The following is a 24,964-nucleotide window of genomic DNA, read 5'->3' as shown; positions in this document are numbered from 1 at the left end:
CGATGTAAAAATCGCGTTGTAACGGAACGCGTTGTAATAACATGCGTTGTACTGACACCAATCCGCTATTCGTAACCGAAACATGGGCAGACGAAGCATCTGACACCGATCTGACCCTAGCAATCCCAAAGGGTTTCTCCATCTACAGAGCCGATAGAAAACTGAAACGCGGAGGAGGATTAGCCATCATAGCTAAGGAGGAATTTAAGATTCGAAGTTCAGACAAAGGAAGTAACCCAGATTGTGAAACGCTAACTTTTCAAATAAAAATTACCAACAATTATACATTTAAAGGCCTATTGATCTATAGACCACCTAATGCCAAAACATCCCTAATTGAGCTGTTAAGTCCATTTCTTGAATCTAGTGTGACGAATCTTGACTACACAATTCTAGGAGACTTTAATATACACCTGGAAAAAACATCCGACCCCAAGGTAATTTCATTTAAAGATGAAATGGCAAACTTTGATTTAGAACAAAAAGTACATACAGATACGCACTGCGCTGGCCATACTCTGGATGGAATCTTCGTGTCAGAAGATGAATAAAATTGATACGCTCATGATCCCGTGGTCAGACCATAAGATGGTCTCCTTCTTTTTAGAAACTATACAAGATACAAGAAGACCGGTCAAAGCCATAAAAAACCCCACATATCATGACTGGTCCAAAATCCGGCCTCAGGCATTTATAGACACTCTATGCGCATCATGTCCAACTTTAGAGGCAGACAGCAACAAAGCCTGTAAACAATTCAATAAATGGCTGGCGGACGCAGTCCAACTTACAGTTCCACAAAAGAAAGTTACTTTTAAAAGAAAGACCCATTCACAGCCATGGTTCACAGAAGCTTTGAAGGAACAAAAACAATCCTGTAGAAGAGCAGAAAAAAAGTGGAGAGCCAATTACGACATACAGCAAAAATTAGAATATAAAGCAACACTAGCTAACTACAAAAAATTAATAATATCAGAGAAAAGCAAATACTTCGTCCAAAAAATTAATGAATCTAAAAACTCTAGTAAAACTCTCTTCTCTACTGTTAAAAAAACTTTCAAACATTTAAAACAATATCTCAGAAGAAATGTCATCAGAATTCTGTAACACTCTAGGTGAATTCTTCGTAAAAAAAGTTTCCTCAGTTTAAGAATCTTTTAAAAATCATAAGACAGAAAAGGCTAACCAGACAGATCAGGCCACCGCACAACTAACAAATTTATTGGAACAATCAGTCCAACCCACATTGTACCAATTTACCCCTCCAACAAAGGATCAAATACAGAAAGAAATACTCACTACTAACTCAGGTAGCCCAACAGACCCGCGCACGCCTAAAACAATGCAAATCTGTTCAGAACAAATGAGCCTAGTACTAAAAAAATTATTTGATCAAATACCCGAAACTAACTCCTTTCCGGACGACTGGAAAAAGATATCAATCAGACCATTACTTAAAAAATCAAATCTGGACGGAGAAGAACCAGGTAATTACAGACCAATAGCTAGAATCCCTTTCGCCGCTAAAATATTAGAGAAACTTCTAAACAAACAGCTATCCCGCTACCTGATGGACGGCAACTGGCTGGACCACTCTCAGTTTGGATTCCGCGAAGGACACGGAACAGAAACTGCCTTTATTACAGCTGTAGAGGAACTCAGGAAAGTGATGGACAACGGAACGAAGGCCGCCTTGATATTACTCGACCTATCGGCGGCCTTCGACACGGTCAGTCATGAGATTCTTCTAAATCGATTAAAAAAAGCAGAAATACATGACTCGGCATGTACCCTCATTGAATCCTATCTAGTCAATAGAACCTTTTCAGTAGAAGTAGGAGGAACAAAATCTAAAGCCTTTAATCTACCATGCGGGGCCCGCAGGGATCTTCGCTGAGTCCCACCCTTTTTAACCTATATATCATACGCTGATGACACTCAAATTGTGGTGACCATCAGCAAGGATGTAAAGGAAACAGCAGAAAAATTCCAACAATGTATGACACAGATCAGTCAATGGAAGGAAAGGAATTGCCTAAAGCTCAACGGAGACAAGAGCGAAGTGATGATACTAGGGGGTGACACAAACATCTGGTCCCCCGCCTGGTGGCCCAAGGACATGGGCAGATGCACAGGACCATAAGAAAAAGTGAATAATCTGGGCTTCACCCTCGATATGAATCTAACATTTGAAGCTCAAGCCAGCAAACTGTCATCAACACTATGGTATATTCTAAAAATGATAAAAAAGCTATTTCCATTTCTACCACAGGATGCACGCAAAACAGTAGTAACAGCATTAGCACTAGCGAGATTGGATTACGGAAATGGTCTATATGCTGGAGCCAGGACAAAGGTCATAGACAAACTACAACGCCTGCAAAATGCAACAGCCAGACTGGTTCTAGACATACCTAAGTTTGAGCCAATTAGACACAAACTAAAAACTTTGCATTGGCTGCCAATTGCAAAGAGGGTGAAATTCAAATCACTCTGCTTGACCTACAAGGCACTTCAGGGAAAAGGATCTCAATTTTTGAGGTATCATTTGAAACAATATGAACCCATGAGACCTCTGAGATCCAGTCAAATGAAACTAATTACCGTTCCCAGATTTAAACGAGCTAACTGGGGAGGTAGAAGCTTCCTAGTACATGCAGCACGTACCTGGAATCAACTGCCTCTTGCTATAAAAACCTGCCCATCTTTGGAATCCTTCAGAAAGGAAGTAAAAGCATGGCTATTCTCTGAATAAACTTTAGATACCGCTGAAGAGATGGAAGGATTTATCGTAGCGCCAAGACGCCCACGGGCATTCGCGCGCTTTAAAAGTTGACAAATCAAATCTAAGGGGAACAGTTCAGCCTGAACTACCAAGTAAGGCCCTCCTAGGATCGTAACAATGGATTTAGGCCAGATCTCTGTGTTGGGTGTGAGTATTTGACATTGCTCAACATTCTATCCATCAATTGTTGTTTTTGCTTACGGGGCAATCCAAACTGGGGTGGGGTGGTGAGAAAAAAAATAATGGTTTTAAGCCAGATCTCTGTATTCAGGGTGAGTGTTTGATATTGTTTAGCATTTCATCCATGAATTGTTCTTTTTACTTTTAGAAAGATGGCATTTTCTTGTCCTAACCATTTGTACCTCCTGTTAATGTCTTGGTTTACATGACAGTCAATGGCTCTGCTATTGGGGTTTGTATAATGCTTCCAATCAGCAACCATCCTTAGATGTGGACAGGATGGGCTGTAGCAGGATGACTGGGATTGTCTGTATTCAGCCCCATTTACACTTCGAAGGGCTTTGCCTTCTACACACACAAAGAAATGTGACACCAGGCCTTCCCTGTCTTTTGTCACCCCAGACAGTTTTGAGCCTTGATGGGGGAAGAAATTCGTGGAACCAGATGTAGGGTGGAACAGGGAATTCTTTCAAACAAAGGCTTACATTAGGTATAAATATTGGACCTCCAGAGCCACTCTGATTGACACCCCTGGACCTGTGGAAGTTACAGAAAAATGACAGTCCTGCTACCAGAGGACTGCCCTGCTGCTTGAAGGATTGCATTTCTGTCTGAAAAGGAAGACTTGACATGCTTGCCTTCATCCAAGGTTAGCCAGAATATATCCAAGGGTCAGTACTGACCTCCTGTGTGAGCTACAAGGACCCAATAAGATTCAGAGGCATCCCTACAAATGCTCAGCTAACCTGCAATAGACCTGTAACTTGATCTGCCTAAGCCGGCTGCTGGTCTCTGCCTGCAGTGAGTCTGGTTCCCCAGGAGGTGGCCCTCAAATCCTGGACCCTTAACTGGCTTCAGAGTGTATTCCTCCCTGCCTCAATGTGGGTTCCAGCAAATCTGGTGCAGCATGAATCAGCTCAACGCAGGACCTCACATCGCATTACCTTGCAGCTCCTGATCAGCAGTCTCATCGGAACTAACGCAGATGGCACAACTCTATGCAGGACCACACATCGCAGCCTTTGCAGCTCCTGATCGGCACCAATGCGGCACAATGCAATTCGAAGCAGAACCTCTCATTGTAGCCCTCACAGCTCCTGATCAGAACCGAAGCAGCGGGAAGCACCGAAAAGCAGTGCTTTACATCTTGGGTGCTGCACAACTCCTGACCAGAACCAACACCAATCGACGCGAAACCTTGCATCATGAATATAAGATACAACTCTGAGCAGGACTGACCTGATTCCTGCATCCACCTCCACTACAGTCACCCTAAACTCGAGACTTTGTCCCAGTCTGTTGCGGCCAGATACCCACAGTGGGAACTTTGTATTTATTACTAAAGTCAATGTCTCAGGTTCTACTGATTGGCTTTTTGTTGTTCTGGTATTATTTTATTTAATAAAATGTACTCTTATTTTTCCAAATTGGTATGGGATTTTTCTTGTGTTGTGTTTTCAAATGGTTGTGAGTTGTATACATATTCTCTCTACAGCCTCTATGTTAATCTTTACTGCTTTGTGCCAAGCTACCAACGGGTTAAGTACAAGTTAATTTAGGGAGGTTTGGCCCGACCAGGGCTGTTGTTGTTGCCTGAGTGGGGCATCCACCTCCCCAACCAATTTCTTACACCCACTAAATTCAAAATTACCTGCTAACCTAACCTCCACTCATATCCTATGGCTTTGCACTTCAGGCATCTAGAGTCCCAATAACTCATTTGTAATCTTTTTGGTTCTTGAAACACAAGTCTTTCCTGTGCAAATAACATTAGCTAATTAGAACAGGCTTCTCATATTTCTGTGACTTCTTGTGTAATCCCACTATTTTATTAATCATGTCACATAATTTTTTATCCACTGTATTTTCTTAGTCATTACTGCAAAGTGCTCTGATACGTGGGGGTCTAGTAGGCACTTTATAAAAGTGCAAATTAATAAATTAGTAAATAAATACATTTTATGTTTAAAAATGTGAATATCGTTCATAGGGCTTCATACACCAAGTTGTCATTTCCTAATCAACAACATCAGGACTTGGTCGCCCACAAAATCTCTGCATTCTAGTTCTGCTAATCAATGGGTTTTTTGAGACCTGTGGCATTGCGCTTGCATCACGCATTGTGTCACAAGGGCAAAGCAATACTTAAGTCAGATTTACCTAGCAATGCCTCCTTTCATGGTACTGCGTTGCTTGGTAAATCTGTAGTGCTGCAAGGCCTTGCATTACTCTTCCCGGGAAGGCGTTCCATGGGAAGAGAATGGGTGTTCACACTCATCCACCCACAGGTTTTTTCCCATTCCCAGATTTACTAAGACTAGTAATCCTTGGAATGCATGAAAATGCCTTCTCAAGGGAGGCGCAACAGGAATAATTATCTTTATTTCTCTTTGTCGTTTCCTCTTTTTAAGTGTGCATTCTGCAGCAAACTTAAGAAGAGGAAAGAGCTTTTAAGGTTCATTTTTATGAAGGAAGGTGTCCCTTCCTGCTCAAAAACAATCCTTCCTTCAATGCACACACCCTTGCGCTATGGCACCGATGGTGCACCAGCACAGGTAGATAGTAGGAATGCACCATGCATTGGTAAATATGAAGCATTCCTGACCTCTCCCTTTCATGTAGCGCAGCGCAGCAAGTTGCCTTCCTGCATAGCGTTGCGATTCGTTGGGTGAAATACTGATAAATCTGACCCTAAGAGTAAAACACATCCAATGAGTCTTCCTAGCTCTAGCACCAACTCTCCGGAGTTCCTTACCAAATAACATCAATTCAATTACAGATTTGTCTTGCAGTGCAGTTAAGAAGTGCTACTGCAGATGTAATTGTAATGAAGCAACTTACCTTACTCCACACAGGGCATTCAACTCCTTAGAAATCCGTGGAAACTAAGAGAAAATGTGTACAATTAACATCATAGTTACTGCTGAGAAAACATGTTAAAAAAAGAGATAATATAGAAATTATGACATTGTAATTGACGCAAACAATGAGACCAAGAGTCAATGATCAGAGAATATGATTCACAACTTAAGGCCTGATTTAGAAATTTGCAGGTGGGTTTTTCCCTCATGAACCTGGTGAATAGCTGCTGTCTACCTTGTTATATATAATGAACTTGCAATAAGGCGGACAGGAAACCCATCCCATTTGTGACGGAAACACCCGTTCAGCGAACTCTAAATCAGACCGATTATCAACTTAGGAGTGTGCAGTGGTTGCTGAGTGGTTGATGACATTGTGCCTGTTAATTGCAGAAAACCCTGCTGATATTGCTAGACTCATGTGGGAAACATTTTGTGTCCCAAAAAACTGATGGCAAAGGGGGACTCAGTAAAAACGCTACATTTTGATTAATGATCAATAGAAAACAAGACATCTGTAACAGAAAATGCATAATGGCAACTGGTATCATATTTTAGGGTGCAATCTAGAAACTGGTGGGAGAACCACTGTCTGCCAGGTGAGCTAAATTAATAACTTCTGCAGCACTCACAGACCACCATCAGCCAGATTTAGAGATTTCTGTCACCCTGCCAGAGAACTCTGTGCCTTCAGAGGAGCCGCTGCCGCAGTGGCTCTTCTGAAACTACTTAATGTTTGCTGCGAGGTCACCATGTTATATGCACCGTCTCAGCAAACATTTTGTTTCACGAAAGCAAACTTCCAAAGTGGGAGTTGCTTCTGTAAAACTAAAAAAAGATATGACCATGACACATTGGGAGTTTTGTCCCTCAGTGAGTGGGTCATTTTTAGGTCGAACCTAGATGGTGCATGCGCTGTCTGGAAGACCTCTTGTAGTAGGAAAAAAACTGGAAAGGGCCCGCCTGCTTCTTTCCTATTGGGTTATTGCATTGTTGCTCCTCTTTGCTGCCTACGTAATGGTTAAACGGAGCGATAGTTCACTTCCGTTTAACAAGAGCAGCACCGACCAACTACAGTTACTCTCCGCCTGCATTTGTCATCTGTTCCTCAGAAACACTCTCTTTTTTTTTTAACATTGGCGGCACCTGTAAGATGTTATGCTAAAGCATAAGTGCTATACACACTACTTTTCATAAAAAAACATTTTTGCACTTTGTTTTAATTTTAGTTACAACTCCGATCAGTAATTAAAAAGAAAAAAAATGTTTGCAGCGTCCACGCTATATCTTTAAACATGCTAAGCTAAAACTCAGGTGGCGCGATTTCTTCAAAAGAAATAACAAAAACATATATTTTTTTCTATTGCTTTACTTTTGGAACAATCACAGGATCTGCACTTTAGCTCACCATGTTTAAAGGTAAAGCGTGGGTGCCGTGATTGTCACAAAGGGAAACAAATAGATAAACAAAAAGCATGCAGCCGACATTTTTTTCTATTTGTTTACTCTTGTTTCCATTGCTGCACTCGCGCTTTACCTTTAAACATGTTAAGATAAAGCGCGGGTGCCGCGATTGCCTCAAAAGTAAAGACATAGAAAAAAATGTCTTTCTTTACTTTTGCAGCAATCACGGCACTCACGCTTTATCTTAACATGTTTAAAGGTAAAGCGCAGGTCCCGCAATAACTTTTTTCTTTTTAATTACTGATCCAAGTTGTAACTAAAATGAAACTACATGTTTTTATTGAAAACTGGTGTGGGGGAAGCAACAAGGGGTGAGGATGTATGGGTATGTAGAACATCTTCCAAACCTCATAAATTATATGCAGACAAACATACTTTGGAAATGCCGTTTTAGAAATGGTGACTGGAAAGAATCCAAAAGCAAAGTCTGCAGCGTGGTGTAAATAATCCTATGTCTGTAGCGTATGCTTTCACTTCCAAACATTTCACAACTGAACTGAATGAAACTGAATGAAATGGAATACCTTCGCTTGGCAAGAGCAAGCGGAGAGGAGAAGCACGCAGCGCACAGTAAGCCTTTCATCCTTCCAACAGCCTGTGAACTGTGGTGCATTCTCTCACTGCCACAAACCCTTCACCTTATGCAAATATGACAGCCAGTGGTGTAGCTCCAGTGAGTGGCATGCCTACATTACACATAAAAGTAATATAGCAATTTGATTGGGCCTGTCACATTCTAGAGGAACTAGGTCATTGGAAAAATAATTTTATTCTTTTTGCCTCAGGAGCTAATTTTTTCGTTCTGAAATTGTTCTTTGAACATTTCTTCTTTTGATGAAATCGAACAGAATGCCTACAAGTCCCTGATTTTTCTTTATTGCTAATTTGGTTTATGAAAGAGCCCTTGACAGAGGAATTATTGTCTATTTAAATGGTTTAATTGTGATTCTTATTGTCAGCCTCTGGTTTAACGTACACATCTAAGGAAAAGCCACACTTTCAGAAAAAACACATAATAAACTTATGTTGCATTCTTTATTTATTTTAAATTATGTTTTCTATGTCTATCTATGTTCTCTGGTTGCTGGAGCCTGGAATGTATGATGCGTGCCTGCATCTTACATGCTGGGTTCCAGATTCCATATTTAACTGTTGTATTCAAGATCTACCTTGTAACAGACGTGCTGTGCTTCTTCTGCTTATCCTAAAATAAATACTTGGATTTATATATATATTGAGCATCAATCTTTTTAATATTGGCGACGAGGGACCTCTATCATATTTCTGCCACGTATTTGAAGCACAGAAGCAGAAATCTCAAGAATCCACGGAAGAATATTTGTAAAGCGGCATTACTTACTTAGGAGGAGAAGCGGATTGCCCTTCATGGTGTTCTCTTTTTGCTCCGGTGAATTTGAGTGAAATTTAAAAGCTTTTGTACAATTCTGTACATTTTCGACGTTTCGGTGAGTGAAAAGGCAAAGGCTCGAGACAAATTGTATACGTCACTCCCTGATGCTCATTGCGTCATACATCATCCAGCATCATTACGCAAGACGTGTAGCTGTGCTACTGTGTCATCACGCATAAAGTCGAGCCGCCATTTTGTTTCCATGGTAACTAGTTGACTGAAGTTACCGGAGAAGGAAACACGAAGCGCATTTACTTTTGACTTAAAAAAAAGGTACATTTTTACACGCTTATGCATTTCTTGCGTGTTTCATTAAGATAAACATTTTACGCTCGCTTTTGAGAGCTGTATTCAATTCAACCAATACTATTCTCATCTGTTCTTCAAGGATCGTTTATAATAAGTTGCTCAATTCTATTTTAAGGTTAACTTACAACTATTTTTGGGATTTACATTGCATTATAACTTTGCTATTTGTATACATTGAAGACTGGAGGAAGAACACATTTTTGTTTTCATTACATGACTGCCATCTACAGGATATTTTGAAAATTACTTTGAAACAACTATCTCATTGAAGATTCATTTACTTGGATCCAACTTAATTTTTAAACAACGTGTTGCACTATCTGTAGATATTATTTAAATTTTCTTGTTGTTATTTCTAGTTGGTTTTGATGAACTACTATATAAGCACTCTGTATTATTTGTTTAGGTATTTGTCTTACATTTAAGGTTTTATATATCTCTTGATATGCAATTTGATCCTCCATCAAAATGTTTACAGTCCAAAGGTGATCCACCAATTCCATGGAGAAGATGGAAAGAAGAATTTTTTACTTATCTCAAGGCAATGGATGGAGAACGGATGTCTGCGGAGAGGAAAAACATTTTTTTTTTACATTTTCTTGGTTCAGAAGGGCAGTTAGTTTTTAGAACATTGCCACCTGTTAGGTCTGGTGGTGATACTAATGTGTATGATGAAGCTGTTTCCAGAATTGAAGGGAGATTTAAACCCATTACTAGCGTAGCTCTCAACAGATTCAAATTTTATACAAGAATTCAGGATGACAAAGAGTGTTTTGATGATTTTCTTACTGCTTTACGGGCATTATCATTACATTGTAACTTTGGTCTTATGACGGATGAAATGATCAGGGATCAGATCATTGTGCACGTAAAGAGCAAGAAAGTTCAGGAACAGTTATGGATTTTAGGTGATCCTAGCTTGGAAACAGCTATCAGTACTGCAAAAGCTCTTGAGCAGTCGGATAAGTGGATTAAATCTTTAGATAAAGCATCTACTTCTAATCCTTCTACCTCCAGCAATGAAGTCAGGGTTGTTAAACCTTATGAAACAAAAACTATTTATTCTTCCAATAGGCATGATGGTAAGAATAAGCAATTTTTTTGTTTCAGATGTGGCAATCCTGACCATATTGCTTCTTTTCCGCAGTGTCCAGCTATTAATAGACAATGCAACAAATGTGGACGTACTGGGCACTTTTCAAAAATGTGCAAAACTCCTACCAAATCTTTCCAAGATACAAAAAAATCGTCATTTCCTACTTCTAAACATTCTAGTGGTAATGTGTCATATGTTAATGATGAAGGGAGGAGTGACCCAGATATTAAGGAATCTGGTATTGTTGTATCTGTACAAGAGTCATTTGATATTTCACAAGCTGATAGCTTATCTTCTCCTAAAAGTCTTGTTAATATTTTGGGGAAGGTGTTAGAACTTATGTAGCACTCTTGTTCCCCATGGACTATTATCACTCAGGAATATTGTTTAGAATCATTTGGAGATTTAGTAGATACTATACTTTATCTAAACCTGATATCATTGCTTGTAACTTTGATGGATCTAAAATCAACTTTATTGGTTTCAAGGAAGTTCTCCTTACCATCAAAAGTAGTTCTGCTATTATCAAACTATATGTTGCATGGAAAGGTGTGAATGTCTTGGGATGGAGAGATCAAGCAAAGTTAGGAGTTACATTGAATCCTAGGTTAAAGGATCATGTGTCAGTTCTTGCAATATCTGATGGGGAGTCTAGTGTATTACCTGGGTCCACTGAATTTTCCCAGTCTTTTCCAAAGGTCTTTTCTGATAAATTAGGTAAATTGAATGGTTTCAGTCACAGGATCAAGGTTAAACCTAATACTAATCCAGTTAAACAAAAGATAAGGGGGGTTCCTATTAGTATTAGGAATGAGCCTAGAGATATGTTAGATACGATGGTGAAGGAAAACATAATTGAGGAAGTGGAGTCTTCAGAGTGGGTTTCGCCCATTGTTTTAGCTATTTAACCGGATAAAAGTATTAGGTTATGTGTGGATTTAAGAGCACTTAATAAGAATTTAGTTACTGACTGTCAGCCACTTCCCAACATTAATGAAATGCTGTGTATGTTGGATGGTGCATGTGTGTTTTCTACATTAGATCTTAGGTCTGCGTATCACCAGATCGAGCTTACTGAAGACTCAAAACAATTTACAGCCTTTATCACCCCTCATGGTTTATTTCAGTTCAGGAGAATGCCATTTGGTTTGGCTTAGGCCGCTTCGGTCTTTCAAAGGGCCATGTATCATATATTTAAAGATCTAGGATTATTTGTCAAGTGTTTTCAAGACGATATACTTGTTTTTTCTAAGAATGACTTTGAGCATCATTCTCACCTTAAAGAGGTATGTTCCAGGTTAGAACAATATGGCTTAACGATTAAGGCTAGCAAATGTACATTTTTTTGTAAATCTGTCAAGTATTTGGGACATACTCTTTCTGGAGAAGGGGTTGTACCAAAGAAAAATCTGGTGGATGCCATTATGAAAGCGCCAGCTCCTGGTAATAAGGAAAAGTTACTCTCATTTGCAGGGTTATGCGAGTATTACAGCAAATTTATTCAAAATGTTGCTAACAAAATGGAACCGCTTAGAGAGTTGACCAGGAATTCTGCAAAATTTTTTGGGACGGACAAACAAGATCTTGCTTTTAAGCAGATTAAGAATGAGATTGTCAACGCTCCTACTCTAAAATCGTTGTGAATTAATAAAAAATGCATTATTACTGTGGATGCTAGACTGTATGGGATTGGAGGAGTTCTGAGTCAGTGTTCGGGTAAAGATGAGTGGTGTGTGGCATTTGCATCCAGGACTTTGTCTTCCACAGAAAGAAGGTACTCAGTAATTGAAAAAGAGCTGCTAGCTTGTATTTGGGCTGTGGAACATTTTAGAAATTATGTGTGGGGAAATAGGTTCATTTTGAGGACGGACCACAAACCATTGGTGGGTATTTTATCTCCTGGTGGTGGATGGAACTCTACAGCGCGGATAGCCCGGTTATCTTCACGTCTTCAAGAATATGATTTTGAAATTGTTTATGTACCTGGGAAGAGTAATGTCACGGCGGATTTTCTCTCGAGATTACCCTGTAATGATGATAGTGTTTCAAGTATTGAACAAGATGTTGATCTTGTTGCTTCCATTGGTGATTGTGTTTCTAAAGAGTTTTTAACTTTAAGTGAAGAAGAGTGGTTTGAAGAACTGAGTAAGGATGTTGTGTGCCAGCAGATTTTTGACTATGTAAGGGAAGGATGGCCGAAAAGTAAATGTATTTCTGCAGATTTGGCTCCTTTTTGTCAAGTTGCTTCTGAAATTGAAGAGTTTGGTGGCCTTTTGTTTAAAGCTGGTAAGATGATTCCTCCTTGTTCATTACAGGAGAAAATGTTGTTACTGTCTCACCAAGGTCATATAGGTATGTCCTCTATGAAACGCCTAGTTAGGGAAAACGTTTGGTGGCCTGGTATTGATAAAATGATAGACAGAATGGTGAGGGTCTGTTCACACTGTATTAGTAGTGATAAGATGCTTCATCTATCCTCTGCTCCCCTTAAGCCTGTGAGTTGGCCTAATTTTCCTTGGCAGAAGGTAGCATTTGATATCTCTGGCCCTTCCAGACATTTGCCGTTAAATGCTCGTTATGCTTTGGTTTTGGTTGATTACCACTCGAAATGGCCCGAAGTAAAGTTTGTTGGAAATGCCTCATCGCAAGTAATTATTGTTTTCTTGAAGGAGATTTTTGCTAGGGAAGGTTTCCCAGAAACATTTATCACTGATAATGGTACGCAGCTTATTTCTTCCGACATTGAAGAATTCCTTAAGAGTTGTGGTATTAAACATCATACTACGTCCTTATTTGAGCCTAGGGAAAACTGCCAGGTTGAACGTTTCAACCAAGTTCTTAAGGATTGTATTAGCAGTGTGAATTCTTCTGGTGGTGATTGGTTGGAAGTTGTCAGGAAAAGGTTGTGGACATATCGCATCACACCTCACTCTGTCACTGGTGTGAGTCCTTTCAGACTCCTTAAGGGAAGAGAACCATCCTCTGATATTTGTCCCTGGTGGATTAAAAAGTTAAACAAAAATGGTTCTGTTGTTGATCTTGAATGTATTGCCAAACGTGATGAAGATAAACAACAAAAAATGAAGATCTTGTTTGATTAAAAAATGAATGTCAAAGTTCATGATTTTGTGGTAGGAGAATGGGTGAGGATTAAAAAACCTGGTTCTCTTGCCAAAGGGTTTTCTAAATTTTTTCCTCCCATTAAGGTGGTTAAGGTTTTTAAAAATAGTGTGGTCACTCAAGATGGAAGAGTTTGGAATGTGCGTAGAGTGGCTAAGTGTCCTGATACTTACAAGCCACATAATTCTCAGATGTCTTGTCCTGATAATAACCTGGGAAGATTGGTACACAATTACAATAAATGTCCTCAAAACTTAGTACAAAGTGATTTATCAATTGCCTCTAGAGTTAAAGATAGTGTTAGACCCAAAAGAATACCCAGTAGATATTTAAGTTAATATCCTTTTTGTTTAGGGATAAGATGTGTGTCTTTATTTATTTAAATTATGTTTTCTATGTCTATCTATGTTCTCTGGTTGCTGGAGCCTGGAATGTATGATGCATGCCTGCATCTTACATGCTGTGTTCCAGATTCCATGTTTAACTGTTTTATTCAAGATCTACCTTGTAACAGACGTGCTGTGCTTCTTCTGCTTATCTTAAAATAAATAATTGGATTTTTATATATATTGAGCATCAATCTTTTCAATAACTTATTTTTAGCAGCTGAAATTATTGTAAATATTAAAGTCAGTCATACCATACCGTGTATGCACCAAAATACAATTTTGTACGTCCACCATAAACATTCACTGTGCGATGGACATTCCTGTTAAGTTGTCCCTGTGCCTACGCGCTAATATTTTTAATCAGAAAACATTACATTGGCTATTGCCTGGCTCCAGTGAGCATTAACTCCTTCGACGCTCATGACGAGCTGAACTCGTCATGAGCCATGGCGCTCCGGTGCTCATGACGAGCTCAGCTCGTCATGGCCCGTGGAACGCTCAGGTGCGGGGAGAATTCCCCTGCTGTGCTGAGCGTTCCACGGGAGTCAATACACCTGTGACGAGCTCAGCTCGTCATGAGCACCGGAGCGCAGTAGCTCATGACGAGCTGTGCTCGTCATGAGCATGGGGGCGCTGTGCGCGCCCCCCTCACACCCAGCACAGCGGGGGAATAACCCCCGCAGCGAAGGGGCTAAGCACTGGCAGTTATTTTAACAGGGCAGAAGTGTCCCATGTCGACAAGCCAGTCTGGCCACAGCTTGAAATGTGTTTAAGTTTGGATTATCCCTCAGTGTGATTAATAGGTGTTTATTGTTCCCGACTCAGTGGTACTCATTTTATCTTCCTCAGGAGAATGAACACTTGCCAGTTGCAGTCCTATACCAAAATAATTCTGGCCTGCAGGAAGCAGAGGCAACACAGTTAAACAAGCCACTACTTTTATGGCCAGCTTTGATGAGGAAAGCCTGCGCTGGGGTTCCAGAAATAACACCACATGCCTGCTAGAAACAACAAACATTTGCAACGCAATAGGTCTTGTATTTACGCAAGTTTAAGCTATTGGCATTGTAATTAACTATGCCTTTTATTTATGTTTTAAAAAACAAAAAATAAAGAAAAGGCATTGTCATTTACAATGCCAATAGCTTAAACTCACGTAAATGCGAGACCTACTGCATTGCAAATGCTTGTTCTTGTTACTGTTTGGGACCGCCAGGTCTTTACTGGCAGTCTAGTACAACTTAGAATGAGAATTAACTGACACCATTTTTTTTTTGTGCAACAAGAAGTTCTAACTTCCATTCCTGCCCTATGTCTCTCAGGGTGCGCTGCATCTTTCCTATCAATATACGTTTAGCATTCTTTATTTCTTTTTTATGGTCTGACTTGACAGCACAGTTGTCACCAGACAATTAAGCGGGACACAACAGGACAGTGGTTTTGGCTCCTCCCACATGATGTGAGACAGGAGTACTTTTGATTTGGCAAAGGTTATATCAGAAAAAGCGCTTGACCTCCACGCTGATGTGATCATTTTGTTTATTTGTCCAACTGCCTTTGCTTAAACTTTTAGGGGCGCACACAGGACAATGTAATGCATATTAAAGAGGCTTAGATAACTCGCTGTTGTATTGTGTTTTTCTCTGGCAGCAACACTAATGGGATGAGGGTAGGCATTAACCTACATGGATTGTTAGGTTTGGCTTGATAGTGCAACTGTCACTTGACCGTATGTGATTCATAAAAAAGAGCTTGTATAGCCCTCCTGAGAGAGGGGCTTAGGCTCCACTCACATGTTGATCCCCCAGAGTACATGATTTGATTGGGCTGAATTTGTGTGCTTGCACAAAATAAACTGCATTCCTTTCACTTATTTGCTTCTGGCAAAATTAAAGGACGGAGTTGGTTGTGGTGGCAAGGCAATGATTATAGCTATAGGCCTGTTGTGTTTATTATTGAATGTTATGACATAGACACTAGGTCTGACGCAATGTGAAAAGTATATGTGACAGTTGATGGGAATGGGGTGTAATTTGTATTTACTCTTATTTCAAAGCCTATAGAAAGTGATTGTGGTGCATAGAATCTCATACATTACTGTAGTAGGAAAGAGGTTTGATGTTGGTCATCCACTCAGACTAACCCTGGGAGGTTTTATTGTGATATTTTTGTTAGACCCTGTTGAGAGGGGTTATATATTGTTTAGCATACAGTATATTTCCACATATTTGCAATTTTATTACAGTGTGCATGATGGTGGCCAGTTTATGTGCACTTATATAGACAGGTGTTGGGTAGAGTGTAAAGACAATGTTAAAGTGTAAAAGCGTAATCAGTTCTAGGGAAAAGCATGCCAGATATCAATGGTTTGAGCTGTTTATTATGAAACGTTATGACAAAACCTGTTGGCCTGACTTATTTATTGTGAAAAGCATGTGCTGAAGATAATAGGATTTTAAAGATGGAGTGTTATTACACTGTGCTAAAGCCTGTAGGCAGGCACTTTGTTACAAAGCATTTAACAGATTACTGAAGTAGGCAAAGGTTTTGGTATTGGTGAACTACCTGAAAAAATTCTGGGGATATAAGATATGCACTACAATAGTTAGTATTATTCTCCCATGGAAGATATAGCATTTTTTTTCGCTAACTGTAATATTGTATAAAATTGTAATTTTGTGAATGTATGCTGGATGGTTGCCTTGGGGAAAGCTTGTGCTTGGTACAAGGGGGTTAAATTGGTTAATTTGGCAAGCTAGTGATAAAGACTATGGGTCTCATTACGATATCATATGGACTTGGGTCCTCCCGACATAGTATTGCTCTGGAACCACCCGACCTTAGGTCAGCGGTTCCGACCTCAGTATTAGGAAGCGACCTCCCATAGGGCAGTCGGAAACATCCATTTCACTATGCCTGCTTGTACAGCGTGCAGAAAGGCCCACAGCACTAGCTGCCATAGTAAAATAGATGTTTGAAAACATCCCTGCACAGTGTGGTAGGCACTTCATGGAATAGACACTCTGTGACCCCGAGAGATAGTGATATGTGTCTGCTTCCCCCTCATCTAGTTACGCATTTGACCTAGATCCTACTACACAAAATTTAGGTTGGTTAAGGTTGGGAAAATATGTTTGGATCCCTGTGTCAAGGGAAGCAGCCAACAGCGAACTTTTCTCCACACATTATGGGAATGCCCTGTGCTGGTCAGCTACTGCGAGGTCGTATGGGACTTCCGGAGGTGTATCACTGGAACTCAGGCTGAACTCTCTCCCAGGTTAGCAGTGCATAACATCTAGGAAGATGGAACACAGCACTTACACACAAAAAACCTTAGGCTTATTTTCAAGCCCCTTGCGCCGGCCATATGTTACCTTTAATATGGGGAAAAAGTGGTGCACCCGTGGTGACTCCGGGTTGAATTCCTTGGTAAAAAGAAATGGATTGGTGCCTTTTGGTAGAAAGACAGGTCTTCAAGGGAAGGGGCTGCTCAAGTAGCGTGAAAGATTTGGCAGTAATGCAAATGTACAGAGGGCTATGGAGAGCTGGTTTGTGTCCAGGGATGAAAGGGTGGAGACAACCGACAACGTAGTGGAGAGGGGAACAACGAACTGGAGCAAGAACTTTAGCAAGTTCTGAAGGACATGAAAGAAATGAGTTAATGTGACCTACATCTTTTCTGTATTGCTATTTTGCTATATTGGTGGCTGTGAACTTTTGTAAAATAATATCATGTATTATAAAAAAAGAATATAATTGTTATATACTTTACATTAAAATACAAGATAATGCTGTATTAAACAAACTTTCTGCTCAGTTTTTTACCTCAATGTTTTTGTCCCATTTACTCATTCTTGGTATCATCTCATATGGATTTTGCAGTGACTCTATCCCTTCTCTGAGTAGGTTTTACATCACATTTTTACTAAGTTGTTCTCTCCTTGGTATATTGTTGGTCTGGATTGATTTATTTAAAAAACAATTTGGTAATTGTCTATTACTTTATGAATTAAAAGGAGCAACTATATCTATTGTAATAATATTTGAATAAAAAGTTACTCAGAGATGTTCAGGGGTGGTCCTCAACTTTATGAGGAAAGATGAACTTCAATTAATTAAAGGTTTTTTTCAAGGCATCATTGATAACAGCTGACAACGGACTTGAACATGTTTAGTCTGGATGCTCTTTATAATAAGTTGAAGAGATTGTGTTGTGTTTACAAGGTAGGCTGAAGTCAGTGTGTGTGCTACCCACGGTGTATAAATTGAGGTTTTAAGTGAAAACTCCGGACAGTGGCCGTCCTACTATGTTGGAGACAGTTTACAGGTTAGTCAGTCTACAGAAGATTTAAAAACTCTACCCGGTGGCGAGCATGATGTTTTCTTTGTGGTTGAGGTCTCCCAAGATGAGAAATTCTAAGGATGCATTTTATGGAAGGCCATAACCCAATATACAGTAACCAGTCTTTAAAGCAGAGCATGCAATTTATGGATACGGATGGGTTACCCTGCCACAAAGGTGATGGATATCCCGTCCGCTGAAATATAAATTCTATTATATCCTATAGGATTTATATTTCGGTGGATGGGATATACATCACCATTGTGACAAAGTAACCCACCCACCAAGATCTAAATCAGGCCCTAAATTCCTAGATTAATTGAATGGAACAATCTGTTTAAATTGCTGCTGCATCATCCTCAAGGACTCGTTGTTCTTCCATAGCAGTAAGACACAACATGCAGAAATGGGAATGTCGAGTTAGTCTTTTTGTATCAAATGATTGTTTGGTGGGCAACAACTTGATAAATCTGATTTTAATGTTTGTGGGTGATGATGTTTCCCTTGTGTCCTGGGGTCGCACCATGGGTTCTTGCACAAAAAGACCACAGTAAATGACTAACCATGGAAAGGTACGAAGGAGGATAGCAACAATGACACCTACATTGGAGTAGACCATTTGTCCACAAATCACCAGCAAACACTATCTTGCTAAAATAACATATCACTAAAAGGCCCACTTAAAATCATTAGGTTTGTAGTCAATAATATATTTAAATAAAAATGTAGCCATAACTTTACTCAGACCTAAGCCTCAACTTACCAGTGGTCTCAGGATGAAAGACAGGATCTTCTTTGTCCACCTTGAAAGCTTGTACACAGAGATCTGTGGTTTCAAATTGGAATCAACAATATCCCCATCACTGTGAGAAACAATAGTAATGATGTTTCACTGTTAGTATAGTCTCTGTTTAGTTGTGTGTTCTAGTTTTTAGTAAATAGATATTGCAAGTCTTATTTATAGGTCTTGTAATTGAGCTTAATTGCAGTATTCTGCCACTATTTTTTTGAAAGCTTTAAATGTATGTCCAATTGCTCTCTTGAATACTTCTTCCAGTTTGCAATAAATCAACAGCCACCCTACATAGTTTTTCCAGGCTTAACCTCCAGTTTCTCTGATTTAAGGAATAATGTAATCCCCTACTTAATGATGATACCCTATAGCTATTTCTAGCTCCTCACCCTCAATCTCTAATACCCATTTTGCCAATGGAAGTAGGTTAGAGTGATACCATGAATCCATCTGCCACTTTTTGATTTTGTCACTGATAGCAGTGGTGGCACAGCCCCCCTGCATCACTCCACCTTTATTTCCTCTGCACACCCCACATCTCCTCTCTGTCTCCTCCTTTGAACTTCACTTATCTCGTTCTCTTATAAATAAATAAATTATATATTATATATTATATTTTGCTCATCAAATTTATGGTCATCTTCTATCCACTGGCACCCTTTGATTGCTTGAAATCTGATCTTAGCTCTTTCTCTTTACTTGGTATTTAAAACCACTTCTCCTTCCTTTCATCTTTTTGATTGCATACATTTCTACCATCTCACACACCTCAGCATTGCAGTTCTTGCTACTCTGGTCCCCACGTTGAATTCATATTTTTCTCTTCTACAGTACCTTTTTTTTTTTTTTTTTTTTTAAATATTTTTATTGGCAAATTCATACAAATTCCTGGAGAAAAACAGAATACAAAATATAGCGATTCATATCATAACTTAAACAACGAATATAGTATAAAAAAAAGCATTTAAAGTATCAATGGCATAGTTACAACATACAAAAGAAAGAATATAGAAAATAGAAAACAAGGGGGTATATTACCAACAACTAGCGATAATTTTTGTCTCTAACTTGTTTAGAGACAAAAATTATCGCCGCACAGCGGCGATTTTTATCGCAGATAAACCTTGCTATTAGCAAGGTTTATCGCAAATGCGATAAAAAACGGCCGCAATGCATGAATATCGCTGAAAAGTCAGCGATATTCATGCATTATCGAGCAAATGCTCTTAGCCATGTTATCCACCTCCCATTGGATAACATGGTGAAGAACTGCTCAGGGCAGGTGTTAGCTTTTGGAGATATTCGCGCTTAGCGCGAATATCTCCAAAAGTTGGTAATAGGAGATAGCGATGTTAGCGACTGTTTCCAGTCGCTAACATCTTGACACGCCCACTTTGCATGTCATTAGTGATAAATATCACTGACATGCAAAGCGGGGCCCAAGATGGTCGCTATCTCCTATTAGCTGTCACTAACTGGTGTTAGCGACAGCTTGGTAATAGGGAGATAATTTTATTTCCGCTTTCTTGGCTTTTAAAGCCAAAAAAGCGGAGATAAACCCCTTGATAATATACCCCAAGAATCTAAGAATCAAATTGATTAATCACTGGCAGAATCTGAATAGCCCCTCTCATTAGTATACCATCTAGAGATGGGGTCCCAGATCTGTGCTCCGACTGCTCTTACTTTTCTACCTCTAGTAGCATATATTGCAATTTCTTGTTTATAAATTGAGAGGAATCGACTTAGCCATATACGAAAGGTAGGGGGTTCCGGGTCTTTCCAACGAGCTGCCAGAATGATACGAAAGACGGTGTACCCCAGAAAAACAACCGCTTGTTCCTCACTATTATGACCCAGAGAGTCATCATGGCCTAATATATACAGAGTTAATGAGTCTCTTATCTGGTGTCCAAAGACCTGGGCCCAAAACTCCAGTATCATGGTTTTTAACCTTGTCAGTTCCGAGCATTCTGAGAACATATGTAATAGATTGGCCAGTGGTTGTTTGCATCTTGGGCAGTTATCGTCGGCCCGGAGACCCCAAGCAAATATTTTTGCCGGTGTGTAGTATAAATTGTATATAACTCTATAGTATTGTGCTTTTAAGTTGGAAGCTATAAAGTATTTTGCCGAAAGAGCAATTGAGAGATCGATATCGACATTGGGGTTTGCTAGTTTTACAGCCCAGGATTGTTCAGTTCGTTCAAGATCATCAGGGGGTTTATCCATCAGCATCTGATAAAGAGCCCCTATTCTTGTAGTTTTTTTACCTATAGCTTCAAAAAGTGGCACGTTATCTAGTACTATTATTGGCATAACGTTGCGAATACTCGACAATATTTGAAAATATTTGAGAAAATCATAAGTGGGAATGGAGTATTTTTCTTGGAAACATTCAAAAGAGATGGGGATATTATGTCCTAAAAAGTCACCGACTGTACTGATACCTAGACGCTCCCACCTCTGCGAGGTAGTATCATTAAGAGAGGGGGAAATAATCTTGCTATGCCACAAAGGGGTATATTTTGTAAAAGTGGTAATAGATAGATATTTAGAGATAGCTTTCCACACAGCCCATGCATCTAGAACTGTCTTCAGTTTAATTTGTTTATATTACGAGGGCTCTACCTGCCTTAAAAATAACCCCTTGCACTTATCACCAAGGCTAAGTTCATAGATCGAGGGGATGTATGAGTCTGGGGGCAATGAGATAATAATTTTTTTATCAGTAAGTAGGGGATCCATAGATTGAATTATTGTTGCCCATAAATATAGTTCTAGATTAGGAATAGCTAGTCCTCCTCTATCCTGTGGTAGCGACATCAAGCGGAGGGCTCTTCTTATCTTACCATAACTCCACATAAATTTAGAGATGGTAGAATTGATGGTCTTAATGAAGTTAGCTCCCGCTAACAGCGGGATTGCTCTAAAAAGATAGAGAATCCGTGGAAAAATATTCATTTTTATATAATTTGCCCTTCCAATTATAGATAAATGTAGGTTGTCTATTCTTTTAAGATCTTTTTTAATTTTATCAATGAGGGGGGTGTAATTCAGATAATTAATTTTATCCACCTCAGTAGAGAGGCATATTCCTAAGTATGTAGCCTCTTTAACTTTAAGAGGACTTTCATATTGAATATTTTTGGTAGCTAACACCATAGTTTTATCCCTGTTTAGAGAATATCCTGAGTAAGTGCCAAAGGCCTGGGTAACTAATTCAATTTCCCGAATTGCATCGGCAGGATTGGTGGTTATAACGGCAACGTCATCAGCGTATGCCATGACTTTGGTGGAATATGAGCCTACTTTAACTGGTTGGATTGAGGGTGTCAAAAAGAGTTTCTGAATGAGGGGATCTATGTATAAGGCAAATAAAATCGGGGAGCATGGGCACCCCTGCCTTGTACCTCTTTGTACCTCAATAAACTCTGACTCAGTGCTGCATATAGAGATTTTTGCCCTAGGGTTGATATATATGGCTTTAATGGCTTTAATGAAGTTGTTTCCAAAATTCTTTCGTTCCAAGATGTTCCATAGAAACTGCCATGATACTCGATCGAAAGCCTTTTCGGCATCGAGGAGAATCATCGCCATCTCGCCCCCGTGGTGCCCATGATATCAAAAAGGGTAATGGCTCTCCGGGTATGATCTGTAGTGCCCTTTCCGGGAATAAAGCCATGTTGCCAAGGGGATACGAGATGTTTGATGACCCTACTCAACCGATTAGCTAGTATTTTGGCATACAGCTTTGAGTCAGAGTTTATCAAGGATATCGGTCTATATGATGAGGGGAGATGAGATGGTTTTCCTTTTTTGTGGAAAATTACTATATTCGTTTGTTTCCAGGAGTCCGGTGGAACTGAGTGGTACTGTACTCCGAGAAACAAATCTAATAAAAAGGGTATTATTTGACTACCTAGGATTTTATATAAATCTAGAGGAATTTTGTCGGGGCCTGCCGCTTTACCATTGGCAAGTTCGGATAAGGCGATCTCTACTTCCGTAAACGTGATTTCTCTGTCCAGATTTGCTTTGACCCTATCATCAATCCTAGCACTTGAGTCTTGATCTGGGAGCCAGCTGTTCAAGAATGTTGTAATATCCGCATCAGAGTATGAAACATCAGTATGATAAAGTTTCTGATAGTATTTTTGGAATATATTTACAATATCCTGCGTGGATGTGTATTCCTTGCCCTCAAATTCAATCATCTTTATGCTACTATATGATTGTTTTTGGCGTGTTCGTAATGCTAGCTGCCTTCTACAGTACCTTGTATTTTCTTCCTGCATGTTCTGCAAGCAGACTAGCCCTGTTTCAGTATTCTAACTTCGCTCTCCTGGAATTCTCCTCCCTCTACCCCTACCTTTTCTCTCATGATATATGGGCTGCTTATGTCACTACTCTTCCATCAATCATCCTCTTGTCCCTCTGATCACTTGGTTCCATCCCCTTTCTGCAACCTGACCATATCTTCTCCCTTTCCTCTAATGCCATCACCTGTACCCTTGACATTTACCATCCTCATACTATCCTTTATACATTCTCATAAATACCCCTGCCTCACTGTAAATCTTCTCAATTCCTTATGACACTCTCCATAATATGTAGCACAGGTGAAAGCATGTTTTTCTTTCTAGTGACCCTGTTTCCTTCAATCCTTTTTTAACTCTCTTCTAATTCACGATAAAAATATCCTCTTTCAAAACCTATTTATATGTCATTCCTTTAACATTTGCTGCCTGTACTAATTTTTAATCAAGTTTTTTCACCACACTATGCTGCTCTAGCTTCTTGCACACTGACTCTATCTGATTTTCCACATGGTTTTTTTTTATCTCTGAAGTTGAGATACTTCCGAGGACTTACTTTTCTTCAACAGATTTAGCCACAAAGCAAAAGAGAGAGAAAGAAAAAAAGGGAGATGCTAAAATAAAGTTATCTGCCAGACGAGAGAAGCCCGCGCCAAGAATCTATTAAGTGACAGTCCCAGCAGCCCTCACAGCTGTTACAATGATCAACAGATTCCAGCACATTCCAACTGACGTGGGATGTGGAAGTCCTCCAAGAAGGGAAAGAGAATAGAGGGACAGAGGGAAGGAGAGGGATAAACCATTAGGATGTATGACATCACAACGCATGCTTTCACAACGCATGCCTTTACAACGCGGTTTTCAAAACGCATGCCTGTACAACGCATAGTGCCTTGGGGCGCTGGATAGTGAATTGTTTAATTTACTATTCCAACTCCAGTCCCCGTGGATAGCAGGGAAGGTGTTGGATAGTAAATTAAACCTATTCCCTATCCTAGAGCGCCCCCCAGCGTAATGCGTTGTAATGGTTTGCGTTGTAAAAGTTGCGTCGTAATGGCACTACGTAGTAAAAGTTGCGTTGTATAGGTTGTCTCCCAACCATTATATACATAACGTATTACTCACAACAATATGTTAAAGAATACATCCTAAGATACAACATATCTCCCTCCTACACTAGGAACTTTTCCAATTGCAACAAAATGCTCATAGAAGAGAAGATATGCATAAAATACATTTCCTGATAATAAAGACAATTATGGCATTACATAATCTTTGTGCCACCGTGGAGGTTTGGACAGGCATACCTTCCTCCTTCCCAACCCATTGCTGGAACCTTTACCTGACTCCTCACTGCTCTCCACAATGTTCTCATGGTTAAACAACGAAGGGGGACATGAAGTAACTCTATTAATACTTAAGGTTTTACCATCACTCAATGTGACCACAATTTTTCCCACCTTTCATTGGTCTTGAGAATTTTCTGAACCTTTTTGGGAGCACCGAATTACCCACCTTCCATGTGCCTTCATTTACTCCATGACCACAATCATACCTTTTTTGGTATCTCTGCTGATGGAGTTTAGTCAACCTTGCCATTTCCTCACAACACACCCATCGAGGCTCTCCCCTTCCAACAAAATGGTAACAATTTGGTCTTCAAATCCAGGAAGGGAGAAACATTAGTAATGAAATTAGGAGATGTATGATAGGACCAGAACATATTTTGGAGGGCCACAGCTGCCTGGTTCCCAGAGAGCTAAGCCAATTGTAAACATTCTTTAATCATCCGGTTCACCCTCTCCACCAACCCATTCGCTTTTGGGCAGTACAGTGCTGTTTTGAGGTGGTGAATGGACCAATTCTCCAAGAACTGATGCATTTCTTCAGAAGCA

General features: G+C 39.7%; 1 protein-coding gene across 1 annotated transcript in view; it reads right to left on the bottom strand.

Annotated features, from left to right (window-relative positions):
• The window catches only part of LOC144800466 (vitamin D3 hydroxylase-associated protein-like), a 504,232-nt gene that overhangs the window by 81,731 nt on the left and 397,537 nt on the right, over positions 1-24,964 (bottom strand). The window contains exons 10-11 of the mRNA XM_078671682.1: positions 18,721-18,820; positions 5,807-5,850 (exon numbers count right to left, since the gene is read on the bottom strand). Of these exons, the coding sequence (XP_078527808.1) occupies positions 5,807-5,850; positions 18,721-18,820 (144 nt within the window). The remainder of the gene's footprint in view (positions 1-5,806; positions 5,851-18,720; positions 18,821-24,964) is intronic.

Source organism: Lissotriton helveticus, chromosome 1_2 (assembly GCF_964261635.1).
Source record: "Lissotriton helveticus chromosome 1_2, aLisHel1.1, whole genome shotgun sequence".
In the NCBI taxonomy this organism is placed as follows: Eukaryota; Metazoa; Chordata; class Amphibia; order Caudata; family Salamandridae; genus Lissotriton; species Lissotriton helveticus.
Note: the sequence above shows the minus strand (reverse complement) of the source record. Positions and strands in the feature narration are given on the sequence as shown.